Source organism: Balaenoptera physalus (genome assembly GCF_965194825.1).
Source record: "Balaenoptera physalus genome assembly, chromosome: 3".
Classification (NCBI taxonomy): domain Eukaryota; kingdom Metazoa; phylum Chordata; class Mammalia; order Artiodactyla; family Balaenopteridae; genus Balaenoptera; species Balaenoptera physalus.
The window spans coordinates 16,310,067-16,337,548 of NC_138890.1; the positions used below are offsets into that span (position 1 = coordinate 16,310,067).

Sequence of the window (27,482 nt, forward strand, 5' to 3'; positions counted from 1 at the left end):
TGTGTGCAGTCATTATAGGACTCACTGAACTGGGCCAGGTATTTATTTAAATGCTTTGCATTGTTGTTGGGCTATAGAACCATCATTATTATACACACATTTTTTTTGGGATCTCCCTATCAACCCATCTACCTAAATTTTTTATCATGGGCTAATAGGAGGTAGAAAAAATAAAGTTTGGAAAAAAAAAAAAACTTTAAGAAATCATTATGCCGTATAAGGATAAGAAGGTCATGGGGTAGTTTAGAAAATAATGGAAGGAAGGAGCTAAGCAATTCTCCAAATTTACTGACACTGAAAACATGAGAATTCGGGTTCCAATAAGGTATATACTATGAGGGATTCTGTTAGAAATGATCAGTGTCCTAGGAGGCTAGGGTAACTAGAATGTTAATTTTATCCTTGTGGTTGAGGGTGCCTGAGTTACAATTGTTCCCCGGGAGTAGCTCATTTGGACTCTGGCCAGCAGATAAAACCCATCTTGGGTCTGCTTCTCATGAGGCTGTGGGGTTCCTCCCTTCTGTGCCAGACCACCAGGGGAGATAGCGCAGGCAGCTGGGGAAGGCAGCTCTGCTATCAGCAGGGCCAGGCGAGGCCCGGCCGGCCATGGCCTCGGGGGGGCCCGGGGAGCGGCTGTGCGAGGAGGCCAGGTGCCCAGTGTGCCTGGATTTCCTGCAGAAACCGGTCAGTGTGGACTGCGGCCACAGCTTCTGCTTCAGATGCATCTCCGAGTTCTGCGAGAAGTCCGACAGCGCACAGAGCGGCCTCTATGCCTGTCCGCAGTGCCGGGGTCCCTTCAGGCTGGAGAGCTTCCGCCCCAACAGGCAGCTGGCCAGCCTGGTGGACAGCGTGCGCCAGCTGGGGCTCGGCGCGGGGCCCTCGGGGGCGCGCCTGTGCGTGAGGCACGGCGAGGAGCTGAGTCGCTTCTGTGAGGAAGACCAGGAGGCTCTGTGCTGGGTCTGTGACACCACCCCAGAGCACAGGAGCCACCGCACAACACCGCTGCAGGAGGCCGCCAGGTGCTACCAGGTGAGAGGTGTTACCGTGGCACGTGGAGGGCCGCTATTCCTGGGTCTGGAAATGCGGATCTGTAACAGAGGAGCCGACCGAGTCAGAGGTGTGAAAAGTGCCTTGCTAGGGACAGAGCCAAATGATACCACCTGATCTGAATGACCTGTGCCCTCCGCACCAACCACCCTCCTGGCTCACATTCACCTTGAGGTCTCCATGCCTTTGCTCCGTGCACACCCCACCTTTTGGGACCCCTGTTCAGGAGCTCACACATACCATTATTTTAGGTTGCCCTCCTCTCCCGTGAAATTCTGTCTGGACATTTAATTTCATGCTGGTCTTAATTTCCCTGATGTTGATAATCTGGGTTCCACAGCTAGAGCTCTGGTGTAGAGGGCTGTGTTGTCCAATGGGCTCTTAGTTACAGGTGCACATAGTTATTGTAAACACTTCCTAATAACTATCATTTGTATAATGTCTTGCTTTTGCATAGTGTTTATCTCTATGTTAATTAATATTGTCACCAAAACAACCTTCATTTTAAAAAAATTTTTATTTTATATTGGAGTATGGTTGATTCACAATGTTGTGTTAGTTTCAGGTGTACAGCAAAGTGATTCAGTTATATATATACATATATCCATTCTTTTTCAGATTCTTTTCCAATATAGGTTATCACAGAATATTGAGTAGAGTTCCCTGTGCTATGCAGTAGGTCCTTGTTGATTATCTATTTTATATGCAGTAGTGTGAATATGTTAATCCCAAACTCCTAATTTATCCCTCCCCCCAACTTTTCCACTTTGGTAACCATAAATTTGTTTTTGAAGTCAGTGAGCCTATTGCTGTTTTGTAAATACGTTCATTTGTATCATTTTTTTAGATTCCACATATAAGTGATGTCATGTGATATTTGTCTTTCTCTGTCTGACTTACTTCACTTAGTATGATAATCTCTGGGTCCATCCATGTTGCTGTAAATGGCATTGTTTCATTCTTTTTTATGGCTGACTAATATCCCATTGTATATATGTACCACATCTTCTTTATCCATTCATCTGTCAATGGACATTTAGGTTGTTTCCATGTCTTGGCTATTGTAAAAGAGCTGCAGTGAACATTGGGGTGCATAAAGCAACCTTCATGTTTGAACATTTGCTAAGAATAGTGTCTGGATGGGCACAGGGCTCTGATCACCTTTAAAGCCTGCCAATGCATGTTACTCTGAAGTAGAAATCCAGTAGCTAAGCACACAGGCCCTTCTCTAGTCAACACATGTTTGTGGACTTTTGATGTGAGCATCCTCAATGAAAAGGTGACTCATATTGGAGTACCTGGCCCACAAAAGTGACATCTGTGAAACCCTGTGAATAAGATTCTCCCTGCTGGTGCTCATCAAAAGTTTTTGGACATATTCTGAACACATTTAAATTCTCAACATCGGGAACGGCTGCTAGCACAAAGGGGGTTAAAGTCATCTTTAATCTACCGACCTTTACCTGAAGTACTATCACAATGAAATAAAGTGCAAATATCAACTTTCTAAAATAATAATAATAATTAATTAAATTAATAAATTATTATTAATAATGTATAATTGATGTTTTGTATATTTATATTATGTATTATAATTTATAATAATACAATAATTAGTAATAATAATAATTATTTTAACTTTGATTGTTCTAAATCAAGGTTTGTGATTTTTTTTCCCCTCAACTTCCCTCTGGACCTACCAAGAGATATCTTTCTTAGTGTTTCTTCTTGATTTTGGTTGTCTTCTGCAAAATTCAGTTGCTAGCTACTTTCTAGCTAGACTTTTGAAATATATTCCTGCCTTTTTTCCTTTTAATCCATAAGGTGCTATATATTGCATGGATAATGTCATATTTCTAAGGAAGTTTTCTCTGTTTCAGTAGCTCTTCAACTAAATACCAAATAAATATCTTCTAAACTCCTTAGCCTATCAATCAAGACATTCTAAGGCCCTAAGTTCTCTTACTGTAGCTCTTGTCTAAACCAACCATTCGATCCAGCAAAACTAGCCTAATCACTGTTGTCCCCAAACATGCCACAGGTTTTTACCTCCTTGCTTTTGCTTACAATTTCTTTTGTCCATAAGTGTTGAAGTATTCTATTCCTTCCAAACACTAAAAAAATTGCTAGTTTCTTCATCTTTTTAAATGCCTCCATGGATTCTACTGCCATTTTATGTGCTCTACCTTAGAATATTATCTTTAAAAAAGAACAACATTGATGTGTAGGACTTGTTCAATGACTTTGGGAAGAATTTTGTTTTTTGTTTGCTAGTTTTTAATTTTTTTTCTGAGACTTATTGAATGACTTTGGGAAGAGTTTTAAAATGTGTGTATGTGTCTATCTTTGTGTGTGTTCTCTGTAAATAAAATACATGTGTTTACCTCTAGCAGGGGTCCTAGGGTTGAAAGAGATTTACTTTTCATTAAATTATTTTTCTACCCCTTGTAAGATTTATGACACTCTGTATTTCTTTTTCATTTAGTAAATATTAACTTACAAGTTTTCTTCTGCCAAATATAATAAATACACTTCTGATTATAAAGTAATAAATAACTGTAAGCAGTTGAAATATATAGATATAAGGAAGAGCGTCACTTTTCAACCAAGAATTAGGATGAGATTTTGTTTATTGAATATATTTTCATTGGTCTCTGCCTAGTTTTTATATATTCATCATAAGCATTTTTGTTTTTCAAACTTGGTGCAAAGTTGCATGAAGTATACTTATTTTAATTTTCTTTATACTTGTATTTCTTGTCATTAAATATTCTGCAACGCCTTATTTTAATTCCATCCTGTGAAAATAAAATTTTTCTCACTCCCGTATTTTTAACATTTTGGTTAATTACAGTTTTACTATTTAAAATACAATGAACACACTTTTAGATACATCTTTGATTCCATCTGGCATCAACATTTAAAAACATATTTATGTTTAACAGGTATTAATGAGGTCAAACATTTTTATATGTTTTCTAGGGCCTGTTTTAGCTGATCTTTGTATTTCCCCCCACACCCAGTCAATATTAAGTACTGAATGAGAGTATCTGTAATGGCTGCAGCATATCTTCCCAAACAGGTAAAGCTCCAGATGGCCCAGGAACATGTGAGGAAAGAGATGGAGGAAGCCTTGACTCAGGAGGCCAATGTGGGAAAGAAAACTGTCATTTGGAAGGTGAGAGAATATTGGGGTTCAGGAGCCTAGCCTATTTGAAGGATCCAAATTTGGGTCACTAAATCATTCTTCCACCAGCACTCCAGCACTTTTGTTCCATCTACATAGGTACTCAAGAAAAAAATCTCAGTTTCACCCTGGATCACCTCATCCCCTCAGATTATATTGTACAGTTGTGTTCTTTTTATCTTTGTTAATATTACCCCAATCCAAATTGTAAATAAACTTTACTGATCTTGATCTTACTCACTCACTTGATTTTACTCATCTTAACTCACTGCATCACCTAGAACAGAGTTTTGTACTGTCAGTACTAGTTTAAAAAATATATATTTGTTAGATGAATGAAATAGTAAATATTTCACATCACTTATATATATGAAATACAGGCTGATAGTCATCATCTTACATATAGAAAGACAGTCTGAATTTTCAGTCTTTTTCAGTCATTCATAAATATTTTTTCTCTTTTTTATACCTCATCAGCTCTCTTATTTATTTATTTATGACTGTGTTGGGTCTTCGTTGCTGCGTGCAGGCTTTCCCTAGTTGTGGCGAGTAGGGGCTACTCTTTGCTGTGGTGCGCGGGCTTCTCGTTGCGGTGGCTTCTCTTGTTGCGGAGCATGGGCTCTAGGCATGCAGGCTTCAGTAGTTGTGGCACACAGGCTCAGTAGTTGTGGCTCGCGGGCTCTAGAGCACAGGCTCAGTAGTTGCGGCGCATGGGCTTAGTTGCTCCACGGCATGTGGGATCTTCCCGGACCAGGGCTCAAACCCATGTCTCCTGCATTGGCAGGGGGATTCTTAACCCCTGCACCACCAGGGAAGCCCCTCATGAGCTCTTTTTTTCTCTTACCTATTTATACATACACACATACACACACACAAACATACACAGAGTGATTCTGAACCTGGCGCAAGTGTTGCCTTCCAAGAGATATATTGTAATATCTGTAGATGTTTTTGGTTGTCACAACTGGGAGGGGGTGGGTGCTCTACTAGCATCTCATGTGTAGAGGCCAGAAATGCTGCTAGACACCCTGTGATGCACAGGACAGTCACCTCTCCCCCCAAAACATCACAGCAAAGAATCACCTGGTCTAATGTCAATAGGGTCAATATTGAGAAGCTGTATATAGAAACTACATAGGTGTTTTTATTTATATAATATGTATTATAATATATATAGAATCTATTTTATAGAATATTTCTCTTCTCTGTCCTTCTCCAAGGAACCCTTTTATTTTTATAATTCTTTCTTTCTTCTTTTCTCAAAAATTTTGTCTTGTACTCTGTTTTCTGACAATATTTTCATAAGGATTATTTTTGCCATATTTTTCTCCTGTGATAAGTCTTATCTTTTCCCATAGTTATGTATATTATATGTAAAGTTCATTGATAGTGATGTTTATTGATAATTTTTATTCTTTTTATGCTAACAATCCAAGTCAATTGTTTTTAATCCTGACCTGACCACAAATTTACAAAATCAGAAATTCCATATCTGAGATCTGGGTTCCTTCATTTTTTGAACCCTCCGCTGATTATTCTAAAGTAGAGATGATTCTAAGATCCCTGTCCTAGGCCAAATAAACTAGCATGATTTTTACCTTTGAGAATGTATCTATGTGAGCCAAAAGCAACAAGCATGGGCTTAATAAAATAAACTCTAAATTCTGTGAAAACCCTTAGCCTTTCTGTATCTGTAGATATAATTGTAGTACTCAAAAGGATGATATGAGAGAACAGTGAATTGCAACTAAAACCCTTCTGGACCATGTCATCTCTCATGACCCAAACATAATTCCACTTTTTTTCAATGACTGAGTTATTAACACCACTCCTCAATAGCACAGCCTCCAACATGGAGAATGGGGGAGAAATTCAATGAGTTGTACCTTTCAGAGCAGAATATGGAATTCACAGTTGGTTGACTTTAAAGAGGTCAGAATTATATGAATCTAGTTGTTTAGAAAGTGGCAGAAGGAGGCAGAAATGGGAAATTGGAGGAAAGAGTTGAGTCTTATGAAATTTGAGGAAAACCGTTATTAGAATTCTTTTAAAGGCACTAGCTTGTGTTCTTAAATTGAACCAAAATGGTATAATGTTTAATAATGGACCAGAGAATTCAAAATATGGAGAGACTATGGGAGGGCAATTTGCCTCTTATTCTTAGTTTAAAGCTACTTTTCCACATACCAGTCTCCAGAGAATAAAATTTAGATATATTAATGCTGTATCAAAATGTGTTCCTTAGGTCTATTCAAAATTTATAGAGGTGAGATTTGGGTAGAAATCAAGATGAATTCCCTGAACCTTTGCAATAAGTGGCCTGAGAATAACTTATTTCTTTCTTGGCTCTGCAGAGAATGTTAGCCTTGTAGTTTCATGATTACCACATTATTGAGGAATCTTTCCTAATCTCTAAACCTTTTCTTATTCACATTTACAAATCCAGGTGTCTCTAATCTCTCTTCATAATTCAGTTATTTCCACACAGTTCTCATTCCAGTGACTGATAGTAAATTTTACCTTCTATTGAGCAACTACTCTATGTTAGTCACTGTGCTCAACAGTTTGATATTTAATTCTAATTCCCAGACCCTTCTTTTCCCCCATTTTACATATGGTACTGAAACTTGAATATGAAAGTGCCTTGTCCTCAAGTCCATGGAAATGGGAACCCAAATCCAACAGTATTTCTCAAACTCTAAGTTTGAAAACTCTAGCAGGCCACTTCTCATGAGTAGTCTCTGGCTTCAGCATGTTGTTAAAATGCAGTGGGTCCGTTCATAGAGTTATGAAGATGAGATCACGCCAGACATTGCCTTCTCCAGCTTCGTCATCCCATCCGTGAAGGTGGAAGCCAAATGCTCTGCCCCAACTGCTGATCATTTGATGCACTGTGTCACTCCAGGAGAAAGTGGAAACGCAGAGGCAACGCTTCAGGTTGGAGTTTGAAAAGTATCGTGGCTTACTAGCCTTGGAGGAGCAACTGCAGCTTAGAAGACTGGAGGAGGAGGAGCGAGCCACCCTGCAGAGACTGCGGGAGAGCAAGAACCGGCTGGTTCATCAGAGCAGGGCCTTGAAGGATCTGGCAGAGGAGCTGGAGGAGAGGTGCCAGCGCCCAGCCCTGGGTCTGCTGGAGGTGGGGCTGGGTGCCTGGGAGGGGAGGGATGGGCAGACCTGAGAACAAGGGGACAGATAGCAGCTTTCAGAGACAAACACCTTAAGCATTTATGATCTTTAGGAAAAGGGCACCCTAGAATTTACTTGGAAAGCATCTTAATTCTTAATCCTAGCATCAGAATCTGAAGGGACCCTAGAGAATCATATAAAATAGTTCATACTAAAGACAAAACTTAAATATTTTTAAAACTAAAATCAATTTAATGATTTACATATGATTAAACAGAAAAAGGACAATCTATAACCTCAAAATCGGTCAATGATGATATTGCTGTATTTCAGTGATGGCCAATCCAAAAAAGTCTATTTAACCCATTTAAATGCCAATAGCCAAAAGTATGAGTAATATTTTAAATTGTCCACCTTGAAATTTGCATGTTAATTTTTAAGACAAATGCTAATTTTCTAGCCCATATTGCATGACTATTCCAGGTGTGGTAGGGAGAGATTACCTGGGCTCCATGCAGCTTGCCCACAATATATTTGAGATTATACAGCAAAGAGACAAATAACAGGGAAAAGGAAATATTTCCTTTTAATCCTCCTTGAAGGCATTCAATCTCAAGTGAATTGAGAAGTCGTCGTTGTCGCTGGGTGCATGCTATCATGATAGAACTCATTGCAATAGAAATTTTCTGGGCATGCTTCATTGTATCTCATCCCCAATGCCTCATTTAGGGATTTCTGAACTAAGTAATTCCTATCCTCATACAAGTACTGTGATAAATAGCACTGGTTACAGAGTGGGGGGTCATTAAATGAATGCATTTACAAAACATTTTTATTTAATTTGTCCCATTTTGTCTTCAATATATCTATATATCAGTAAAACTTGTGTTGTTGTTATTAGTATTGTTATTATCTTTATTATTATTGCTATGCCCACTTCCTAGTGAGCAAACTGTCAGAAAGGAATAAATTTTCTAAATTTCAGACAGTAAATAAACACAAGAACTCTGGCATTTTCAATAATATTCATTATCTCATCTTACCATATCTCAAAACACAATGTATATAAAGTTATCATTTATTAGCACTGAAGAAACGTTAAAATGTCTTATAATATAAATCTTAGGGAGAATATATTCTCAATATATTCTCAAATAATTTAGTTTCATTTTTATACCCACTTTTCCCTTTCTTTCTCAGTAAGCTATATTTCACCCGCAATGGCCAAAAACAAGGCCTGTCATTCCGATGAAAAGTAAAGCTAATCATTTCCCTGTTTTTATGCCCTGTCAAAATTAATCTGACAGGTGGCTATTTTTTAGAGGGAGAGGGGAAATGCAATGCAGGTGATTTATTTAATAATCTACTCTGAGATAAAATGTTGCTAGATATTAATGACTTCTATTTTTATCCACTTAGGTAATTTAGACATGGTATGTTGGTTCAAGGAATGAGGAATTTAGGGTTTTCTTAAAAGGACATTGAGAGCAACATTTTATGTCTAACCTTTCACTGTTACTCAAATAAATTCTGCAGATACTTAGAATCTCTTTTTACCCTAATTACATTCACAGAATGTAACTCTTTACTAAAATATCCAAATGTCAGAATTATCAATTCAGAAAATAGATAAACCAATAGATGTTATAGGAATTAATCTAAACTTTGTGTGGTCTGATTTTATTTTAATAGAGGCAAACTGATTATATTATTTTAAATTCATGAGAAAACTCAACAACAGCCTGTTTTTAGTTTTTATTAAGACAGAGTCATGTCGCTTATAGTTTTACCTTAATAATTAATGATTTCCAGTAATTCCTAAAAAGATATTCATGGTGTGTCCCCAGTCTGTCAAAAGCAGTTCAGAGGTCTAACTCACACCTACTTGTGTTTCTCTTTCACTTTCAGGGTGCGGGAGGAGCCTTGAGCCGGTACGTTTACTTTCTGAATCAAAGAATGGGTTGGGAGAGGCTGGGGAGGTTGGTGGATAACCTACTGAGAACTGTGGGTTCTGCGCTCTTCTCAGAAGTAAGAGTGTTACACGGCTGGATCCGGAGACCATCCCCATGGAGCTGAAGACGATGTGTCGCATCCCTGGGATGAGGGAAATGTTGAGAAAGTTCCAAGGTAGGCTGCATTTTAGAGCTTGAGGAACTATGACACCTGGAATTTGGCTCTTATTGCAATTTGTTACTGTAGCAGTCAGGCTATTGTAACAAACAGAACCCAAAGTTTAGTGGCTAAAATCAGAAAGGTTTATTTCGAGATCATGTTTTAGGTTGATTACTAGATTGTGGAGGCTTTAATTTCACGTAATCTCACTCTGGGAACCCGTGCAGACAGAGCCCCACCTCCTTCCTGTTGCTGGTAGCCATGGAAAAGGGCAAGGTTATGATGAATCAGGCACTACTCCAAAGTGGCACACATGGCTTTCCTGAAGATTTTATTGATAGAAGTGAGTGACACGTTTATGCCAAACTATAAGGGAGGAAGGGAGATAGCACCATGCGCAGAATAAAAAAAAAAAAAAAAAAAAAAGAATGTTGGGATACTTCTGAATAGTACGAAAGAATATCAGAGTCACTGACACCCATATAAGCTACATTTGGTTAGAATGGTGGGCTTGAAAGTGATATTAGCTGTGATATAAGTAACATTAGTTCTAATCAATCTCCATTTCCTTGTTTATAAAATGCTAAAAAATTGTATTGTTTGGAGGACAAAATGAAACATATTTGAAAACAAAAATCATCAATATATGAAAGCATTGCAGTGTATCAAATAATATAAGGTTTGGATTATTTTATTATCTGGCAATTTGATGAATTTCTTAAATTAGATAGTTAATAAAGCCAAAAATATTCAGTCAATTATGTTTAAGTACTCTCTGTAGACTCTGTGGTGTTATAATTAGTTTGTTTGGTCCTATTATGTTGTTTTTTAAAACAGTAACGGTTCAGTACTTTTAATTTCTTTTTTATATTCAATTTATACCAAGTAATGAAAACAGACAGAGGCTAAATAGTGGCTTTATTACTTACAGGGAAACCACTTTGTCCCATGATGAGAAAACCCATCTCATCAGTCCTGTTCAATGATTTAATCAATGTTCTGATGGGCAAAGTAATATGTACTAACTGCATGAAATGTTGCAAGTTACTACACTCTCATAATCAGTGTCTCCATATTCCCAATTATTTTTACTGAATTAACTAATCAATTCCACAAATATTGTGTATTTTATGACAGCTACTCTTCTAAACATTAGAATATAAAATTGAACAATAACATCAACTTACAAATCTACAGCTTCATGTTGCATATATTTGCTTAAATTATGCAAAATACACAGAATGTTAGAAGATGATACAGAATATTGAAAAAAAGAATAAATTAAGGGTGGCCAGAAGTTCTGGGGTTAGAGCATCTAATTTGGAATTTGATCATCAAGGAAGACGTCACTCAGTAGGGGATAACTCAGCAAATATCTGATCTGGAGGAAAGCATTCCAGGCATCAGAAATGAGTGTCAAGGCCTGAGATGGAAGTATGGAAGATGCATTCCAGGAGCTATGAGGAGTTCTGTGCGGCTGTGGTGGAGTGAGTGAGGGGAGATCTGGAGAGGCCAAGAAAAGTCCAAGTAGCACAGGACCCAACAGGCAGGCCACTGTGAGCAATGCTTTACCTCCAAGTGAAATAGAACATCAGTTAAAAGTTGTAAATGGAGGAATAGGATGATTAGATTAATGTTTTGTGGCGATCACTCTGTGTGCTTTATTGAGAATAAATTACAGAGAGGCAAGTCTTGATGTGGGAAAGCCAGTTAGGATCCTTTGTAATAATTCAATCAGAGACGATTGTCCATTGGACAAGGGTAGTAGTACTGGAGGTGCAGAGAAATGGACAGAATCTTGGTATTTTGAAGGCAAAGCTGGCAAGCTCTGCTGTTGGATTAGATATGAGGTGTCAGAGAAGGAGAAAAGTTGTGAATGATTCCAAGGTTTAAATCTCCAGAATTGGGTAATGAAATTGCTGTTTACATTGACAGGTAAAGCTGCAGGCGAGGCAGAAAAAGGGAAATGGGTTTTAGACACATCAATGTTGTGATGAATGTTAAATATCCAAATGTTGATGTCAGGTACACAGATGAATTTACAAATATGGAGTTCCAGGAGAAAAGTCTAGGCTAGATATATATATTTGGAGTTAGTAAGCATATGAATGGAATTTAATTAATGCAATGTGCCTGCCAGCCCCAGAATACATCAGAAGTGATCTGAGAAAGAGGCAAGAGGTCCCAATCCTGAGACCATTGGCTTCTCGAATAGCAGTGATGGAGGAGAAGAGGAGAAAACAGCAAAGGAGAGCAAGAAGGGGAGGCCAGTGGAGAGGGAGGGAAAGCATGATGACTGGTGTCTTTGGGAAAGGGAAGTGACGTTTCCCAGGACAAAAGGATTCTCAACAGTGTTGAGTGCTCCAGAAAAGTCATTTAAGGTGAACTTTAAGGACTGATCATTTATCAATGCATGGAGCACTGGGAAGAAGGAGTAGTTTGCTTAAGATATTATTCTATCTTGGTGAGCAACTGAGTTTAAGAAAGAAGAGGTAGGGAGAGGAACTGGAGATAGATGTATTAATAACTATTTCACAGATTTATTTTCTTATAAATGGAGCAAATAAGTGTGCTGGAGTGGGAATGATGCATGATGACATGACATCTGTTAAAGAGGCCTAACACAATTCCACGGAGACCCACTTTTCAATCCCCATTATTTATGACAGGAAAATCATACAATTTGGGAAAATCACATAATCTCTTGTTGGACTCTTGAGTCTCCTCATCTACAATATGAGGATGATAATGGCACCCTTGAGGGTGGTTCCATGGGATAGTATAGATGATGTACTTCTTATGTGACCCATTCAGGTTTGAGTATCAACAAAAGATAGCTAGAAGTGGTTTAGAGACAAATAAGAATAACAGTCAGCATATTAGTATTTGTTATTAGTATATTAAAAATTAAAATATGATTAATGAAATTTACTATTTTTGAATGTTTACCAAAAAAAAAAGACACTGAATATTTTACATCCTCCCTTCTTCACTGAGGTCATTTCATTTGTAGATTTATTTATTAATTATATGTACAAATAAAATTTCATATCAATCTCACTGGGACTTCACAGTATCAGTAGTAGTTTTCTATTGCTGCATAGCAAATTACCACAAACTTAGCTACCCAAAACCACATCCATTTATTGGCTCACAGTTCTTCAGATCAGATAACCACATGGGATCAGCTGGCATCTCTGCTTAAGGTTTCATAAGATCAAAAATCAAGGTGTTGACCAGGCTGGGCTTCTCTAAAGGGTCCAGGGAAGAGTCCACTTGCAAGCTTATTCAGTGTGTTGACATAAAGCAGTTCCTTGCAGTTGTGGGACTGAGATTTCCATCTCCTTGCTGGTTATCAGTTGGAGGTCACTCCCCCTTCTCCTCAGCTGTGGCCCACTCCATCTTCAAAGGCAGCAATGACACATCAAACCCAAATCTCTCTGATTTTCACTTCTGGTGGCAGCCTGATAGCCAAAGAAACCTCTCTGATTTTAAAAGGTGATTTTATTAGACCCACTCAGATAATCTCCCTCTTGTCACATAATATAACAGAATCATGAGAGTACCACCAGGGTCTGAAGGTCATGAGGCTCATCTTAGAATTCTTCCTACCATAGTAACATAGCTTTGAAAGTGGTGGATTTTATACCAATGAATTTTTCCTATAGGCTTTGAGGAGAAAAAAAATCCCAAGGGAGTTGTAAATTTTATTTTAAATGCAGATTTTCCAAAGAGCACCAAAGATCTTCCAAAGTTCTCTGGATAGAGATAAAAGGAATCTAAATGGTTATGCACATGGTTTGTCTTATCATCAATGGTTATGTTTTAATTGGGGCAGTAATGAGTCCTGGATTATGCAGACATAGCAGTGGAATACACTCAAAAGCAATAAAGCATATACTCATCGACCTGCAAGGTGAAACACATATTTTGTTATCTCCAGGAGTGATTAGAGGGAGAATGAGGAATGGCGTGACAGTTCTCAATATCATGGCTTCCTAAGTTTTCACCAGTCTTTTCTGTTCTTTTACATGTTCCACAAAATTCTTTCTGCAGTTGACATAAAACTGGATCCCGCCACAGCACATCCTAGCCTCCTCTTGACGGCTGACCTGCGCAGTGTGCAGGATGGAGAACTATGGAGGGATGTCCCCAACAACCCTGAGCGATTTGACACATGGCCTTGTATCCTGGGTTTGCAGAACTTCTCATCAGGGAGGCATTACTGGGAAGTCGTGGTGGGAGAAAGAGCAGAATGGGGGTTAGGTGTCTGTCAAGACACAGTGTCAAGAAAGGGGGAAACCACACCATCTCCTGAGAACGGGGTCTGGGCCATGTGGCTACTGAAAGGGAGTGAGTACATGGTCCTTGCCTCTCCATCAGTTCCTCTCCTCCACCTGGAACGGCCTCGCTGCATTGGGATTTTCTTGGACTATGAAGCAGGTGAAATCTCCTTTTACAACATCACAAATGGGTCTTATATTTACACGTTCAATCACCTTTTCTCTGGTTTTCTTCGACCTTATTTTTTCATTTGTGACACGACTCCTCTTATCTTACCACCTATGACAGAAGTGGAGTTAGAAAATTGGGCATCCAGGGGTCATTTTCACCCTGCTTCTAACAGTACAGACGATCCTTCCTAAAATTCTGTTGCTAAGATACACCCCAAGCCTAGCAAAGTTTCCTGGAGTAGAATGGAGGGTATACATATGTGAAGGCTCAACAGATGTCCCCATTTAGGTCAGCACTTCATTCCTTGTCACTATGGACATTTTCCCATGGGGCAAAAGAGAAAATATAAAATATTTGTGTTTGGACAAGGATTGTATAGAATAGTAATTTTAGAAATGGAGCAGTCTTACCACTCTTTTTCCCAAATGGCTCCACATACTTTCTTGATGTGTTTTCTTCAAATGAATGGACCTCGTATTAAAGATATCTATACATTTATTTTAATGTCTCATTCCTTTTAAAATCTCTTCATTCCAATCTTCCATATATTAAGAATTAGAAATGGCAATTCTTAAATTGGTTCAGAACAGTCCAATATTGTTCTAGCATCAGCTCCGTAATTCTTTTTCGTCCTCCTTATTTTCCTTCTCTTATTCTCTCCTCTTTCTCTGTCTCTCTGCCTCTGAATCTTTCTGTCTCTGTCTCTCTCACGTTTGCTCTTTATTGCTTCTTCTTTTCTTGCTTTATACCTCTTATTGCTTATTAACCTTCCATTTCCTTCTAGATTAATATATTCAGAACCATCTCTTTATATATTCATGATTCCTATAACTATTCAATTACTCTTTAAATCCTCTTCACTCAGGGGTCAATTTTTGAGAATGATGAAATTCATTCCTCTGATTCTAATATCACTGAGCCCTATGCCTTATCCCTTACAACTTTTTCCTTTATCTTTGGATACATTTTTTTTTAATTGAAGCATAGTTGATTTACAATATTGTGTTAGTTTCAGATGTACAGCATCAATACATTTTTTAGAGTAGAAATTTCTCAGAATTCTGATTCAACTAGTTCTTTGACCTAGTCATTTACTAGTTGTAAGACTTCAAACAAGCAACCTCTCTCTCTCAGTCTCAGCTACTTAGTATGATTCCTGTACATGGAACAATGATATTGACCTCCCAATGTTTTGGGAAATAAGTAAGGTTGTGATTTAGATGATTGGTTTAAATTCAACTTTACTACTTAAATACAATGTAAAAATGACCAGAATGATGAAATGATAATAATATTTGACTTATTTTTAAAGTATATTCTGTACATTTCCAACAAAATTCTTAAAAATTATTGAAAGCTAACTCTGCTACCATCTTTCTCTATATCTATGTCTAATAAATAATTGCTAACCAAATGCTAAAATGCTTAAATACTAAATAATTATTAATTAATAGAAAATTTAGATAACCTTATCCTGATAATAATCCACCAAGACTTTAATCCTCTACTTTAACTCTACCTTGACTTTTTCTTTTTTTTTAATTAATTAATTTATTTTTGGCTGTGTTGGGACTTCGTTTCTGTGCGAGGGCTTTCTCCAGTTGTGGCGAGTGGGGGCCACTCTTCATCACCGTGCGCGGGCCTCTCACTGTCGCGACCTCTCCCGTTGCGGAGCACAGGCTCCAGACACGTAGGCTCAGTAGTTGTGGCTCACGGGCTTAGTCGCTCCGCAGCGTGTGGGATCTTCCCAGACCAGGGCTTGAACCCGTGTCCCCTGCATTGGCAGGCAGATTCTTAACCACTGCGCCACCAGGGAAGCCCTCTACCTTGACTTTTAAGGAGCTTTTCTCATCTGGAGAGATTTCTTTGACTAAAATCTTTCACATGCTTTGCAATAACATTACTAATATAGTTTTCTTTCTATATTTTTTAATATATTTCTTTTCAGACTTTTTACATTTGGAGGAACATTATGGAGTATAATAATTTTAGAAATAGCAAAATTTTATCAAACTGTATTTCCAGACGACTCTACATATTTTATTGAAGGGGCCTTGTATTCAACAAAGATTTCTGTATATTCATATTTGATACATGTATATTTGATCATGAACAAACAATTCCCCTCTTTGTCTCTTTTGGAAACAGAGGTAATAATAATGTACCCTTACATCCCTCTTGTTGATATTTTATATACCATGAATTCTCTAGGCCTTTTCTATTCATGATCTAAGTAGAAACTGGCTTATGCAGTGGGTCTCAGTTCATGCTTCCCCATCATCAGGGCTTAAATGAGGCATGACAACTTATTGTAACACCTGAGTATTCATATCACTATAGGGCCAGCAATTATGACAGGAGTCATGACAGAGAACATACACTCAGAGCAGTAGAGCCCCTTCCCTATAGGGATCAAGAGGGTCACTGGTCTAAGATCATGTCACCCCTGGGGGCTCCACCCATTCACCAGGACAAGGAAGCCTCATGGTCTCAGGCCTGCTGCCCTCTTCAAGGGGTGAAAAGGGAATCCCAAGAATGCCTCCTCCCTACCAAGAAAGCTAACATCCTAGTCTCCACTGTCACCCTTTAATCCTATTATCTCAATGTGCATCTTATCATGATGTATGTTAGTTACTAAACCAACTTAAATCTTTCTTCATCCCTTGCATTCCAAGTTTCACAAAGCTTTGTGCATCTCCTATTATAATCCCTACTCCTTCCCTTCCCAATTCCATACACACACACACACACACACACACACACACTCACTCACACACATTCACTCATACACAATACACAGAATCTCTTCCAGTGGATAAAGACTCCCATTTTTTCAGTTACTCAGGCCAACAATCTGGCTAACTCCTTTCTTGATTTTACTTTCTCATATCTAGTCCATCAGTAAGCCCTGCTGGCTCTGCCTTCAGCATGTGTCTAGAGTTCAGCCAGAGCTAACCTAACCACTCTGCTGCTATAACCATCATCTTAACATCCATTCTCTCCCTCTGGGTTATTACATTAGTTTCCTAACAGTAATCCTGGCTTTACCTCAGCCACTTCTGTGTCCTTTCTCAATGCGCAGCCAGGCTGATCCTTTTAGCACCCAAGATTGTAGTACCATTGCAGTTACCTTCCATTCAACTTATAGTTATAACCAAAACCTTTGCAACAAACCCTCAGACCCTAGAAGATCTGAGCATAAGTTCCTACTCTGATTCTGACTCCCTCCCCTTACTTCCCCTTTTATTCTTCTCCATCTATTCTGGCCTCCTGGCTGGGTTTACACCACCAGGCACTTCCTACTATTGGGCCTTTCTCCCAGCTGTGCCTTCTACCTGCAATTTCCTTTTCCCAGATGCCTCTTTAATTCATTCCCTTTCTTTCTTTAAGCCTGCTCAAATCCAGCTTCTCACTGAGAACCATACAACCTGACCTACCCCAGAACCCACCCAGAGCTTACCCTCCCACTCCCCTTCACTGGGCCCAATGGAGGCTCTTTTCTTCAATATAGTACTTATCAGCTTCTACTATATTTTATTGTTGTCCTATTTATTGGGTTTATTTTTATTTATTTATTTATTTTTGCTTTTGCCTTTTCTGGATAGAATGTAAGCATCCTGAGGGGAGGGATCATTGTCTATTGATAATGATATATCTGACATATCTCAAACACCTCAAGTACTGGTTTGTATGTGGTTATCACTCAATGCATATTTGTTGAATAAATAAATGATTAACTTGGTGGACAGAATTAAATTCTGGGTCTGAAAATATTTTGTGAAATGTAATATAGTGGTATTATTATTATTAATTTATAACTAGACAACTACTGACATAAAGCTTAATGTCAAGTTCTAAATGAGTAAAATCAATGCTTAAGTGTAGAGGAAATTTGAATAGAAGGCTAAATTTGAATAGAGGAAATTTGAATAGAGGTAATGATTCTCGTGGCATGATGAATTGCTGTGCCCAGGCATGGTTCCACTGAGCCTCCTGTAGCTTTGATTCCCTATGACAATACGACACCTTTGACTCATGCATTGCCTTGTATGCGCTCCATATGCAAATTCTCATGCTCACTAAGAATGTGGGGAACGTTATATAAAACTCTATGGAATAAAAAATTTATAGAAATTGACTCTTTCATGCTTTATGAACCCCTCTTCATCTTAACTGCAAGGTAGAGCTACCTCCTCTCCCTACAGGATGTCTTTGGTCTGCTCTCCCCACCATCGCTCCCCTTCTTCCAGGCGTCCCTCTGTTACAGCTGGACTTTTTTCTAGCACAAATCATTATAAAGAATGACTAAAATCATAAAGAATGATTAAAAAGTCATTCTCAAACATTAGTTTTTCCGAAGCTGTAACTCTCCAGAGCTATGTTTATAGTTTACCAAAAGACTGGCTGATTTATTCAAATAACTAATTTGATCATTTTCCCCACCACCCAATCATGTGACTGATTTGTCAAGTGAATTAACTAACTAAACTAGTTATCCTAGCATGATGGAAAGGCCCTGAAGGAAGGGGACTAGGAGGAAGGTGATCTGTGGGGCTGGCTGGGAACAGGAAGTAAAATAGCTTCATCAGCAGGCAGAAGGAACTGAGCTAATTTACAGTGGTGATTTGACACTTATTGTCCCAAAGGGCAGAGAAATTGGGAACACTGGAATTTATTAAATCTGTCTGCTCTCCGAGAACCGACCCCTCCATGCATGTTTTCTGTGTGCTTCTGGGGTCTTCTGTGGATTTACTCTTTTATTATAACAGGGAAGGATGGAGGTGGTCAGCATATAAACACATGTATGTATACATGTCTGTATAAAAAACATATTCTACAAATCTACAAGTTCTAAACATTTACCTATATGGTAAATTTTTACTCCTTTACTCCTTGACTCTGTAACTGTGTGTATTCCAAAGAACCCAGTAATTATTTTGATAAATCTCTTAGCCAATTGATTCAAGCTAGCCTGTTTTTCTCTGATATTGCATGACTGATTGCAGGGACTCAGTTTGTATTCATTTATCTATTATTATTAGTTTTCTGTTTCAGCCTTGGCATGCCTCTGTAAGAGCATTAAAAACACAGTCATATATACAGTCTAATAAATTAGGAGTTCATGATACTTGCTCAATTTCCCCCTAGTTAGGTTTTGAAACTAAAGTATAAATCCTAACTAACTAACTAAATAACTAAATAAAGTAAAATTTTTCTCCCTGTCAGTTTCTTAAATTTGTAATAAACTTTCAATTGATCAATGCACCTAAACAATTTTTCAACTATCTAGGACAATGGGTTCTTTCTTTTTCATACATAAAATTCTTAATAAAACAATGTCTGAATACTTTTGCCCCATTTTTAGTAGGTCTGAGGGGGAAAAAAGTGATTCTTTCCAAGTGGGATGGGACTGATTATACCTCAGTTGTTTTTTAATTACATAATAATTCTTGGGAACAGAGGAAGGAAGCAAATGATCCATCAGTATTTATGTTTATAAAACAAAAATGGATTGAGTCCCTGATTTTACTTACATGAAGTAATAAATTTTTTCCATATCAAGGGACAAATTTTCATGGGTCTCATTTTCTGTCTGGACCCTATGGGAGATTATAGAGTTTGCTGTGATGTATACCTACAGCACACCTCAGTGTATGTACAAATGACCCCTGTGGGTTTAGAAGTTTCACCAGAGCTTGGGGCTGTTGAGAAACCCAGACCACCATCAGGGTCCCTCTCAGTCTTTCCTCGGAGAGCTGCATTTTACTGTCATTGCCATATGCTCCTCTGCACAAATATCATGGTCCCTTTCATTTATAGAGGAATGGGCCAAGACCAGGAGAAGTGCCTTCATTTCCTCCCGCATCTGGAATTGCACCTGGCTGGACCACCTGTGTGCACACAGGAGGGAAGAAGAGATCACACAATCCTGCAGAAATCCTCCCATTAGATCCACACATTTTGACTTCTGATTTTTAATGGTACCTGGTGGCATACAAGTAAAAATGGTGAGTAGATTTCTGGATTTAGGAGCTGTGATATTGTGACTTGTAAGAAATATATGCTTGGTCATTCAGATGACCAAGCATATATTTCTCACATATGTTGGTCTTCGTCCACAGTTCCTGGCTCACAGCTCCCAAACCCTTGGAATTTCCTAAGTGTTGAGAGTGATAAAGATGTCTTTTGTTATATTAACAAGGTGAGTTTGGAAAGCACCTAAGGATGGGGACTGTTGCCAATGGACAACCATGTGATTAGAGGGTTGGAATTTTCAGTCTCACCTCTAGACCTCTGGGGAGGGGAGAGGGGATAGAGGTTGAATCAATAGCCAATAGACAATGATGTAATCAATCAATCATACCTATGAATGAAGCCTCCATAAAACCCCAAAAGGACGGGGTTGGGAGAGCTTCCGGGTCAGTGAACACATAGAGATACAGGGAGAATGCCCTTCCAACATGCCTTGCCCTATGCACCTCTTTCACTTGGCTGTTCCTGAGTTATATCCTTTTAAAATATACTGGTGGTCTAGTAAGTAAAATGTTTTTCCGTGTTCTATGAGTCACTCTAACAAATTAATCTAACCTGAGGAGGGGGTCGTGGGAACTTCTGATTTATAGCCAGCTGCTCAGAAGCACAGGTAACAACCTGGACTTGTGGCTGGAATCTGAAGTCCAAGGAGGGGATTGATGGAACCTCCAGCCTGTAGCCAGTTGGTCAGAAGCACAGGTAACAGCTTGGGCTTGCAACTGGCTTCTAAAGTGATTAGGGGGTTGAGGAAATCTTATAGGACTGAACACTTAACCTGTGGAATCTGATACTTTCTCTGGGTAGTTAGTGTCAGAATTGAGTTGTACTCTTAGACACACTGCTGCTGTCCAAGGTTTGTTGCTGTGGGGACCCTCCCCATCCACCATGTTGGAAACTGGGTCTCAGAACCTTCAAAAAAGGAGCTCTACTCATAAGTCTGCACTTCTTTGTTGCTTTGTTAAGTTTAAAAAAAATAGGAAATGCATCAAAGAAATAGAAAAATAGAAAATGGGAAACATCCTACTTGCTCTTGGAAAGTTTATGGATTTTGACTGATATACCAAGACACAAATCTATAGACAAATACATACATAAAACTCATATTTTTAATCACAAGAAAGCAATAAATTTACCAATGCAGAATAATTTCTTTGATTTGTTGTTTGAGTGTGGGCATTTCTGAGGTGGAATGGTGCATTTGGGGACCACAGTGCTCACACTCTGACCAGCATCTACAGGGACAATAAACTTTACCTTTTGATACACTGTTAGCACACACTTTCCGAAATACACAAATTAAATGTTTTACAAATCAATAGTCTTCATGCAGGTGATCTGCTCTGCTGTCTCCAACCCATGCAAAATCATATCTGAAAAACTGTGAGTTGTCAGTCATTGGATTCATTTCCTGACCTTTCCATGAGTCATTGCCCATGTGTGTGGGGAGAGCTCAGATCTCTCCAGTTTAGCACTTGTTACCGTCTTTCAGTTTTTCTAACTTTGAGCAATGAAGAGGAAGTGTTTCCCCAAGGTTGAGAAGACTTGTACTACCACATTAAGCAATTAATTGTTCATTCTTTTTAAAAAAAGATTTACTTATTATTTATTTAATTTATTTATTTTTGGCTGTGTCGGGTCTTAGTTGCAGCACGCGGGATCTTTGTTGAGGCATGCAGGATCTTTCGCTGGGGTGCGCGGGCTCTTCATTGTGGTGCATGGTTTTCTCTTTCGTTGCAGCGCGCAGGCTTCTCTCTAGTTGTGACACGCAGCCTCCAGGGCGCGTGGGCTCTGCAGTTGTGCCGCATGGGCTCTGTAGTTTGCGGCATGCGGGCTCTAGTTGAGGTGCACGAGCTCAGTAGTTGTGGTGTGCAGGCCTAGCTGTCCTGTGGCATGTGGGATCCCAGTTCCCCGACCAGGGATCGAACCCACGTCCCCTGCATTGTAAGGCGGATTCTTTACCACTGGACCACCAGGGAAGTCCCTAATTGTTCATTCTTTGAGCTTCCAAGCTGTGCCCATGTATATAAGATGAAAGAATGGTTATTGCCTGATCTCTCCCCTCACCAAGAGAGTGATGACAGATCCACATGACATACAGTAAAATTCATTGTGTGCAAGAACAAGTGCACAATTAAATTAAATATGAAGATATTCACAGGGGCTATAGAAGGTACTTATGAAGTGTAAACTGCAGGTGGAGAAGTGGAAAGGGTTAATACTGGAACAGTATGCTGAGAAGGACCTCAAACAGAGAAAAGAAAACTGATTATATTCCTTCCAAAGTTTTAATTTAAGGGGAGAAACTATTTGTCCCTTCCCAGAGCCATTTAGAAAGTGAAGGAACTCTGTATCCCATCTGAGAGACGGGTTTCTTCCATGGACAGAGGTGTGTGCTAGAAGCATGGCTTGAGGACACTCCGTCCCAGATCCCCAGTGATTAAGACAAGTGCTCCAGTCTTCTTCCAAGAGGAGAAAAGGGGCAACACCTTGGTTAAAACCTGGCAAGCTGTGAGTTATTAGCAAGAACGTTTTCTTTCAATTGTCTCAAACCTTCCCGTGAAGAAGCCATTCTTACCTCCATATCAAAGTCGTGAAAACGATTCAGGAGATCGGAACTCCAGTTCTTTTGAAAACCAAACTCATGCCCTTCCACTGCATTTGGCTCATTTTCAGCTCCACATTCTCAATTTTCTCGTCTTTCACGGGATTTACAGTTTTAAGACTGTGAAATGTGCAGCAGTTTGTTTTAAAACACTGGTGTTACTATGGAGATTGAAAATTCCTTTCAGTCTTTTTTCCTTCCTAACTTCCTGTCTTTCTTCCTACTTTTCTCCCTTTCAGTTTGATAATTACCAAAAAAAAAAAAAAAAAAAAAAAAAAATAAGGGGGATGAGGCAATGATTTCTGTAAAGAAGGAATAACAAAATTAAAAAGATACATTAAGAGGTTTTTTAAAAAGACAGAAAATCATTCATAGGGAAATGTCCTAAATATTATCTCATATGCATACATGTATATGTATTCTTTTCTAATTTCTTAATGACTCATGATTACTGATTACTATTTTATAAACGAAGGATAGGTAAACATTAAAGTCTCCCTTAAACTCCATCTCATGCTCTAGAAGTGAGTCTTTTTGACAGTTCAGTCTATATACTTCTAGATATTGTTTCTATTTTAATATAAGTATTCATATAGAGAGAGATTCTGTGACCAAAAACATGGGTTATCATGTTTTTATCACACTACATAAAATCTCACTGTATATTATATTTTGCCTTCTCCTTGTTTGAAATTAATAAGACTTTGGGAAAAATTTCCAAGTGAAGCCACATAACATATACTATTTTCATTTAATAATCGTTTGTTTCCAGCTCATAAGGTTTATTTATTAAATCGTTTATAAAATCATGAACATATACATTGTTTCTGAGTATTATCCATTTCAATCAATGCTATAATGAAGATTATGGAGGATTTATATTACATGTGCAATAATAAATGCAGGAAAGAGTTCAATATGCGGAATTAATGGGTCAAAAAAACCATGTAATTTAAACATGTAATTTAAACATGTAATTTTATGGAGGATAGATGTTTCTTTTGTTAAAATAACATGAAGAATGTCAAAATATATGTTATTTGCAATTAATTTTCTTTTCTAAGATCCTGTGAAAGATACTATATCAATTTAAATTCCTATCAAGAATTAATGAGCTCATTTCCCCACACGTTTCCCAGCTCTGTATATATCATACCTTTAAACTTACATATCTAAAAAAGCAAATATCTTTATATTTACATTTTAATTTTATATACTCAATCATAAGTGAGAACAATTCTGATGTTTTTAAGTCACATTGTTGTAAATAATTGTTTTTCTGTGAACTGCTCTTCAAGCATTACCTTCTTTTATTTTGTTACATCTTTTCTTGCCATTTTTGAAAAAAATATTAAACAAGGTAGCCTTTCAATTTTCATGTTGAATTTCTCTAGTACTGACATTATTCTTTCGACTTTGTTAGTCATCTTTCTATAGTATAGATTTGAAAAACAATATGGAATCAAATTTATTTATATTTTGCATCATAGCTTTCAAAAATTGCAACTTGCCTAGTGAGATCTACCTAAATCCAAGATGATCAGGAAAAAAGAGAGAGAGAGAGAAAGAGAGAGAGATGTATTAAACAGTGATCATGCTTTCTTATAGTGGCTGTATTTTTTAACGTTTTTAAGTATTTGATTTGTAACTAGCTTTGGTGAATGGAGTAGTTTAGGGATCCACACTCCCCAACCCCAAATGCCTTGTCAATGGTCATGTTTTAATTATTAAATTTTTAGTGTATGTTTGGATATATGTTAAGGATAATTTCTCCCCATTAGACTTTTTTTTTTTTCCTTCAGAATTTTCCTGCCTAGTCTCATGGGCTTATTTTCCCATTCCATTTGTATGTTATATAAGTTTTATGTAACATACATATAAACTTTTATATTTACCAACTTTCTTTCATATTAATAAAATATTAAAACATATCTGTAAAGTAGTTTGAGTATTATCATTTTAGATAAGAAAACAATGTAAAGGTAAGTGAGCTTTCTAAGATCTTGTGATTGTATCTTGTTGGCTACGGGATTGTGACAGGGGAGATTGGGACTGTAGCCCAAGATGTTTTCAATCTGCTCCTCTGTATCTGCCTGTAAGACTTGTGGTTTTTGTCCTCAAACATAATTTGCTTTGAATGCGATATGTTCTTGGAATTGCAATTTAATAGAGGTTTCTGAACATATATGTGAATTATTGCATTCAGGTTGTATTATCCATTATAAAATTTTATGATTTTTTCCCCTCAAGCAGTATATAGTATTTTGGAAGAAAAAAAATTTTTTTTTTTTGTACCAGACCTATCTGAGAGAGAGACACACACAGGCAGACAGACAGACAGACAGAGACAGAGGGAGAGAGAGGGTGGGGGGAGAGATTAACTTTATGTGCACATTGCTTTAGTAATATTTTATCGTCCCATACATTACTTATCTACTCAGATACTTTAAAATTACCTCAAGAATAATGATCAAATGAGTGAAGTGTGTCTTTGAGATAAAGAGTAGTTAAGTATTCTGCATATAAATACTATGGAATGGTTATCCGTGGAGTCCATTTGGGACCTTTAAGGTTTTAGCAGGAGCTTAAGAACTTGTGTCTTGAGAAGAATCAGTAGTTGGGTTGTGATTTATCTTTCCTGTCATTGGAATTAGAGGCAGTATCAGCAGTGAAGGATAAAGACTCTAAGCCCCATTTCCTGGGTTTCAAAATTAGTTCTACTCCTAGAATACGATGATTTACTTAACATACATCTGCCTCATTGTCCTTTTCTGGAAGTCAGGGATAATAAGAGTGTCAACTTCAAATCATCCTTTTTAGAGTTGGTGAGTAAATAAATGTAAAAAGCATAGAAGATTGCCTGGCTTATAGTAAGTGCTCCCTTTTACTGGCAAAGCTCATTTTTACCCTCTCCATTGCATTCAAATATATATATATATATATATATATATATATATATATTGCATTCAAATATATATATATTTATGTATATGTATATATACATATACAAATGTATAATATACTTATACATGTTTTGCTCCATATTGTGCTGGAATATCCGTTCAGTAAGGTTGGACTTCCACAAAGCCTCACTCATCCATAGGTCTCTTCCCAAGTCAGCATTCTCCAAATTTTTCCCAACTGTGAATGAGAGTGGTTGAGGTGTTTTCTGACTCCACTGGTCCTACAGCCTGTACTGAGTTCTGTCTGCCTATTATTGGATGCACAGGTGGGCAAGACTCCTCCTGGGTTCCTTGGCATATGGTGCTGGATTCCATAATTCCCACAGGAGCACATTCCTTTGCAGGTAGATGTCGAATTACTTGTTTATTAGGGGGAACAAAAATGATGAATATGTTACACAGCCATAAAGTTGTTGTCACTCCTCATACACTTTAGAATTAGTTTGTTGATATCTACAAAATTACTTGGTGGGATTTTGATCAAAATTTAACTGAATCTAGAAAATAAGTTGAAAGAAACTAATATCAAGACAATATTGAGTATTCCTACCCACGAACGTGGAATAACTCCATTTATTTAGTTCTTCATTGATTTAATCATTAGAGTTTTGTAGGCTTCCTTATTACAGATCCTGTTCATATTTTGTTAGATGTATACCTATGTATATCCTTTTGGGTACTTATGTAAATGGTTCTGTGTTTTTAATTTTTACTTGCTGACTGCTGGTATATAAAAAGCAATCCACATTTTATATCAATCTTGTATCCTGTAACCATGCTAAAAACCTTTCTTCATCCCAAAAGGTTTTTTTTGTCAATCCTTTCAGATTTTCTACAGAGGCAATCATGCCATCTGTAGCAAATGTATTTTTATTTATTCCTTCCCTGATACGTTTTATTTTCTTATCTTGTCTTATTGCATTAAGCAGAAATTCCAGTATAATGTTGAAAAGAAGTTGTGAAAGGGGACGTCATTTTTCTAATACCTGATCTTACTGGGAAAGCTTCAAGTTTCTCACCGTAAAGTATGATTTTAGCTGTAGGTTTTTGTGGGTATTCTGTAAGTCAAGGTATTCCTAGTTACTGAGAGTTTTTATCATGAATGGGTGTTAGATTTTGTCAAATACTTTTCCCACATCTATTGATATGATCATGTGATTTTCTTTTTTAGCCTGTTGGTATGATGGATTACATTAACTATGTTTTAAAAGTTGAACTTGCCTTACATAAATTGGGAAAATCTCACTTGGATATGGTGTATAATTCTTTTTATACATTGTTGGATTTAATTTGCTAATATTTTCTTGAGGATTTTTGCATCTATATTCATGAGATATGAAGTTTTCTTTTCTTGTAGCATCTCTGGTTTTGGTATTAGGGTAATGCTGGCTTCATAGAATGAGGTAGGAAGTATCATCACTTTTTATTTATTTATTTATTTTATTTTATTTATTTATGGCTGCATTGGGTCTTCATTTCTGCGTGTGGACTTTCTCTAGTTGCGGCGAGCAGGGACTACTCTTCATTGCAGTGCATGTGCTTCTCATTGTGGTGGCTTCTTTTGTTGTGGAGCACAGACCCTAGGCATGTGGGCTTCAGTAGTTGTGGCATGTGAGCTCAGTAGTTGTAGCCTAAGTAGAGACTTATCAGTTTTATTGATTTTTTCCAAAGAACCAGCTTTTGGTTACATTGACCTTTCCTACTGATTTTCTATTTTCAATTTTATTGACTTCTGCTCTGATTCTAATTATTTATTTTCTTCTGCTTACTTTGGATTTAATATGCAGTTTTTCTTTAGCTTATGTGTGTTTTACACTGCAGAATGTGGTCTATCTTGCTTCATGTTCCATATGAGCTTGTAAAAAACGTGTATTCTGCTGTTGTTGTATGAAGTAATCAGTAGATATCCATTATATCCAGTTGACTGATGCTGTTATTGAGTTCAACAAAGTCCTTA

General features: G+C 37.7%; 1 protein-coding gene across 4 annotated transcripts; it reads left to right on the forward strand.

Moving 5' to 3' along the window:
• The first annotated feature begins 577 nt into the window (after positions 1–577).
• Positions 578–27,155, forward strand: TRIM58 (tripartite motif containing 58). Of its 4 annotated transcripts, XM_082457739.1 has the most exons (7): positions 578–1,029; positions 4,130–4,225; positions 7,140–7,370; positions 9,269–9,291; positions 9,387–9,487; positions 19,748–19,935; positions 20,050–27,155. In XM_082457739.1, exons 1-6 carry the CDS (start codon positions 607–609, stop codon positions 19,897–19,899), a joined length of 1,026 nt encoding a protein of 341 aa, XP_082313865.1. In that variant the 5' UTR covers positions 578–606; the 3' UTR covers positions 19,900–19,935; positions 20,050–27,155. The 4 variants fall into 4 exon arrangements, with proteins under 4 accessions (XP_082313865.1, XP_082313864.1, XP_082313862.1 ...); XM_082457738.1 differs by having other exon boundaries at positions 19,748–27,155; XM_082457736.1 differs by lacking the exons at positions 19,748–19,935; positions 20,050–27,155 and adding an exon at positions 13,529–17,683.
• Positions 27,156–27,482: the final 327 nt, after the last annotated feature.

Bases quoted from the DNA above. Each gene is read 5' to 3' on its own strand.
- TRIM58 (XM_082457736.1), top strand. From the start codon at position 607: ATGGCCTCGGGGGGGCCCGGGGAGCGGCTGTGCGAGGAGGCCAGGTGC. The intron at 4,226-7,139 runs GTGAGAGAATAT...GTGTCACTCCAG, and splicing joins AGAAAACTGTCATTTGGAAG to GAGAAAGTGGAAACGCAGAG. The intron at 9,488-13,528 runs GTAGGCTGCATT...TTCTTTCTGCAG, and splicing joins AATGTTGAGAAAGTTCCAAG to TTGACATAAAACTGGATCCC.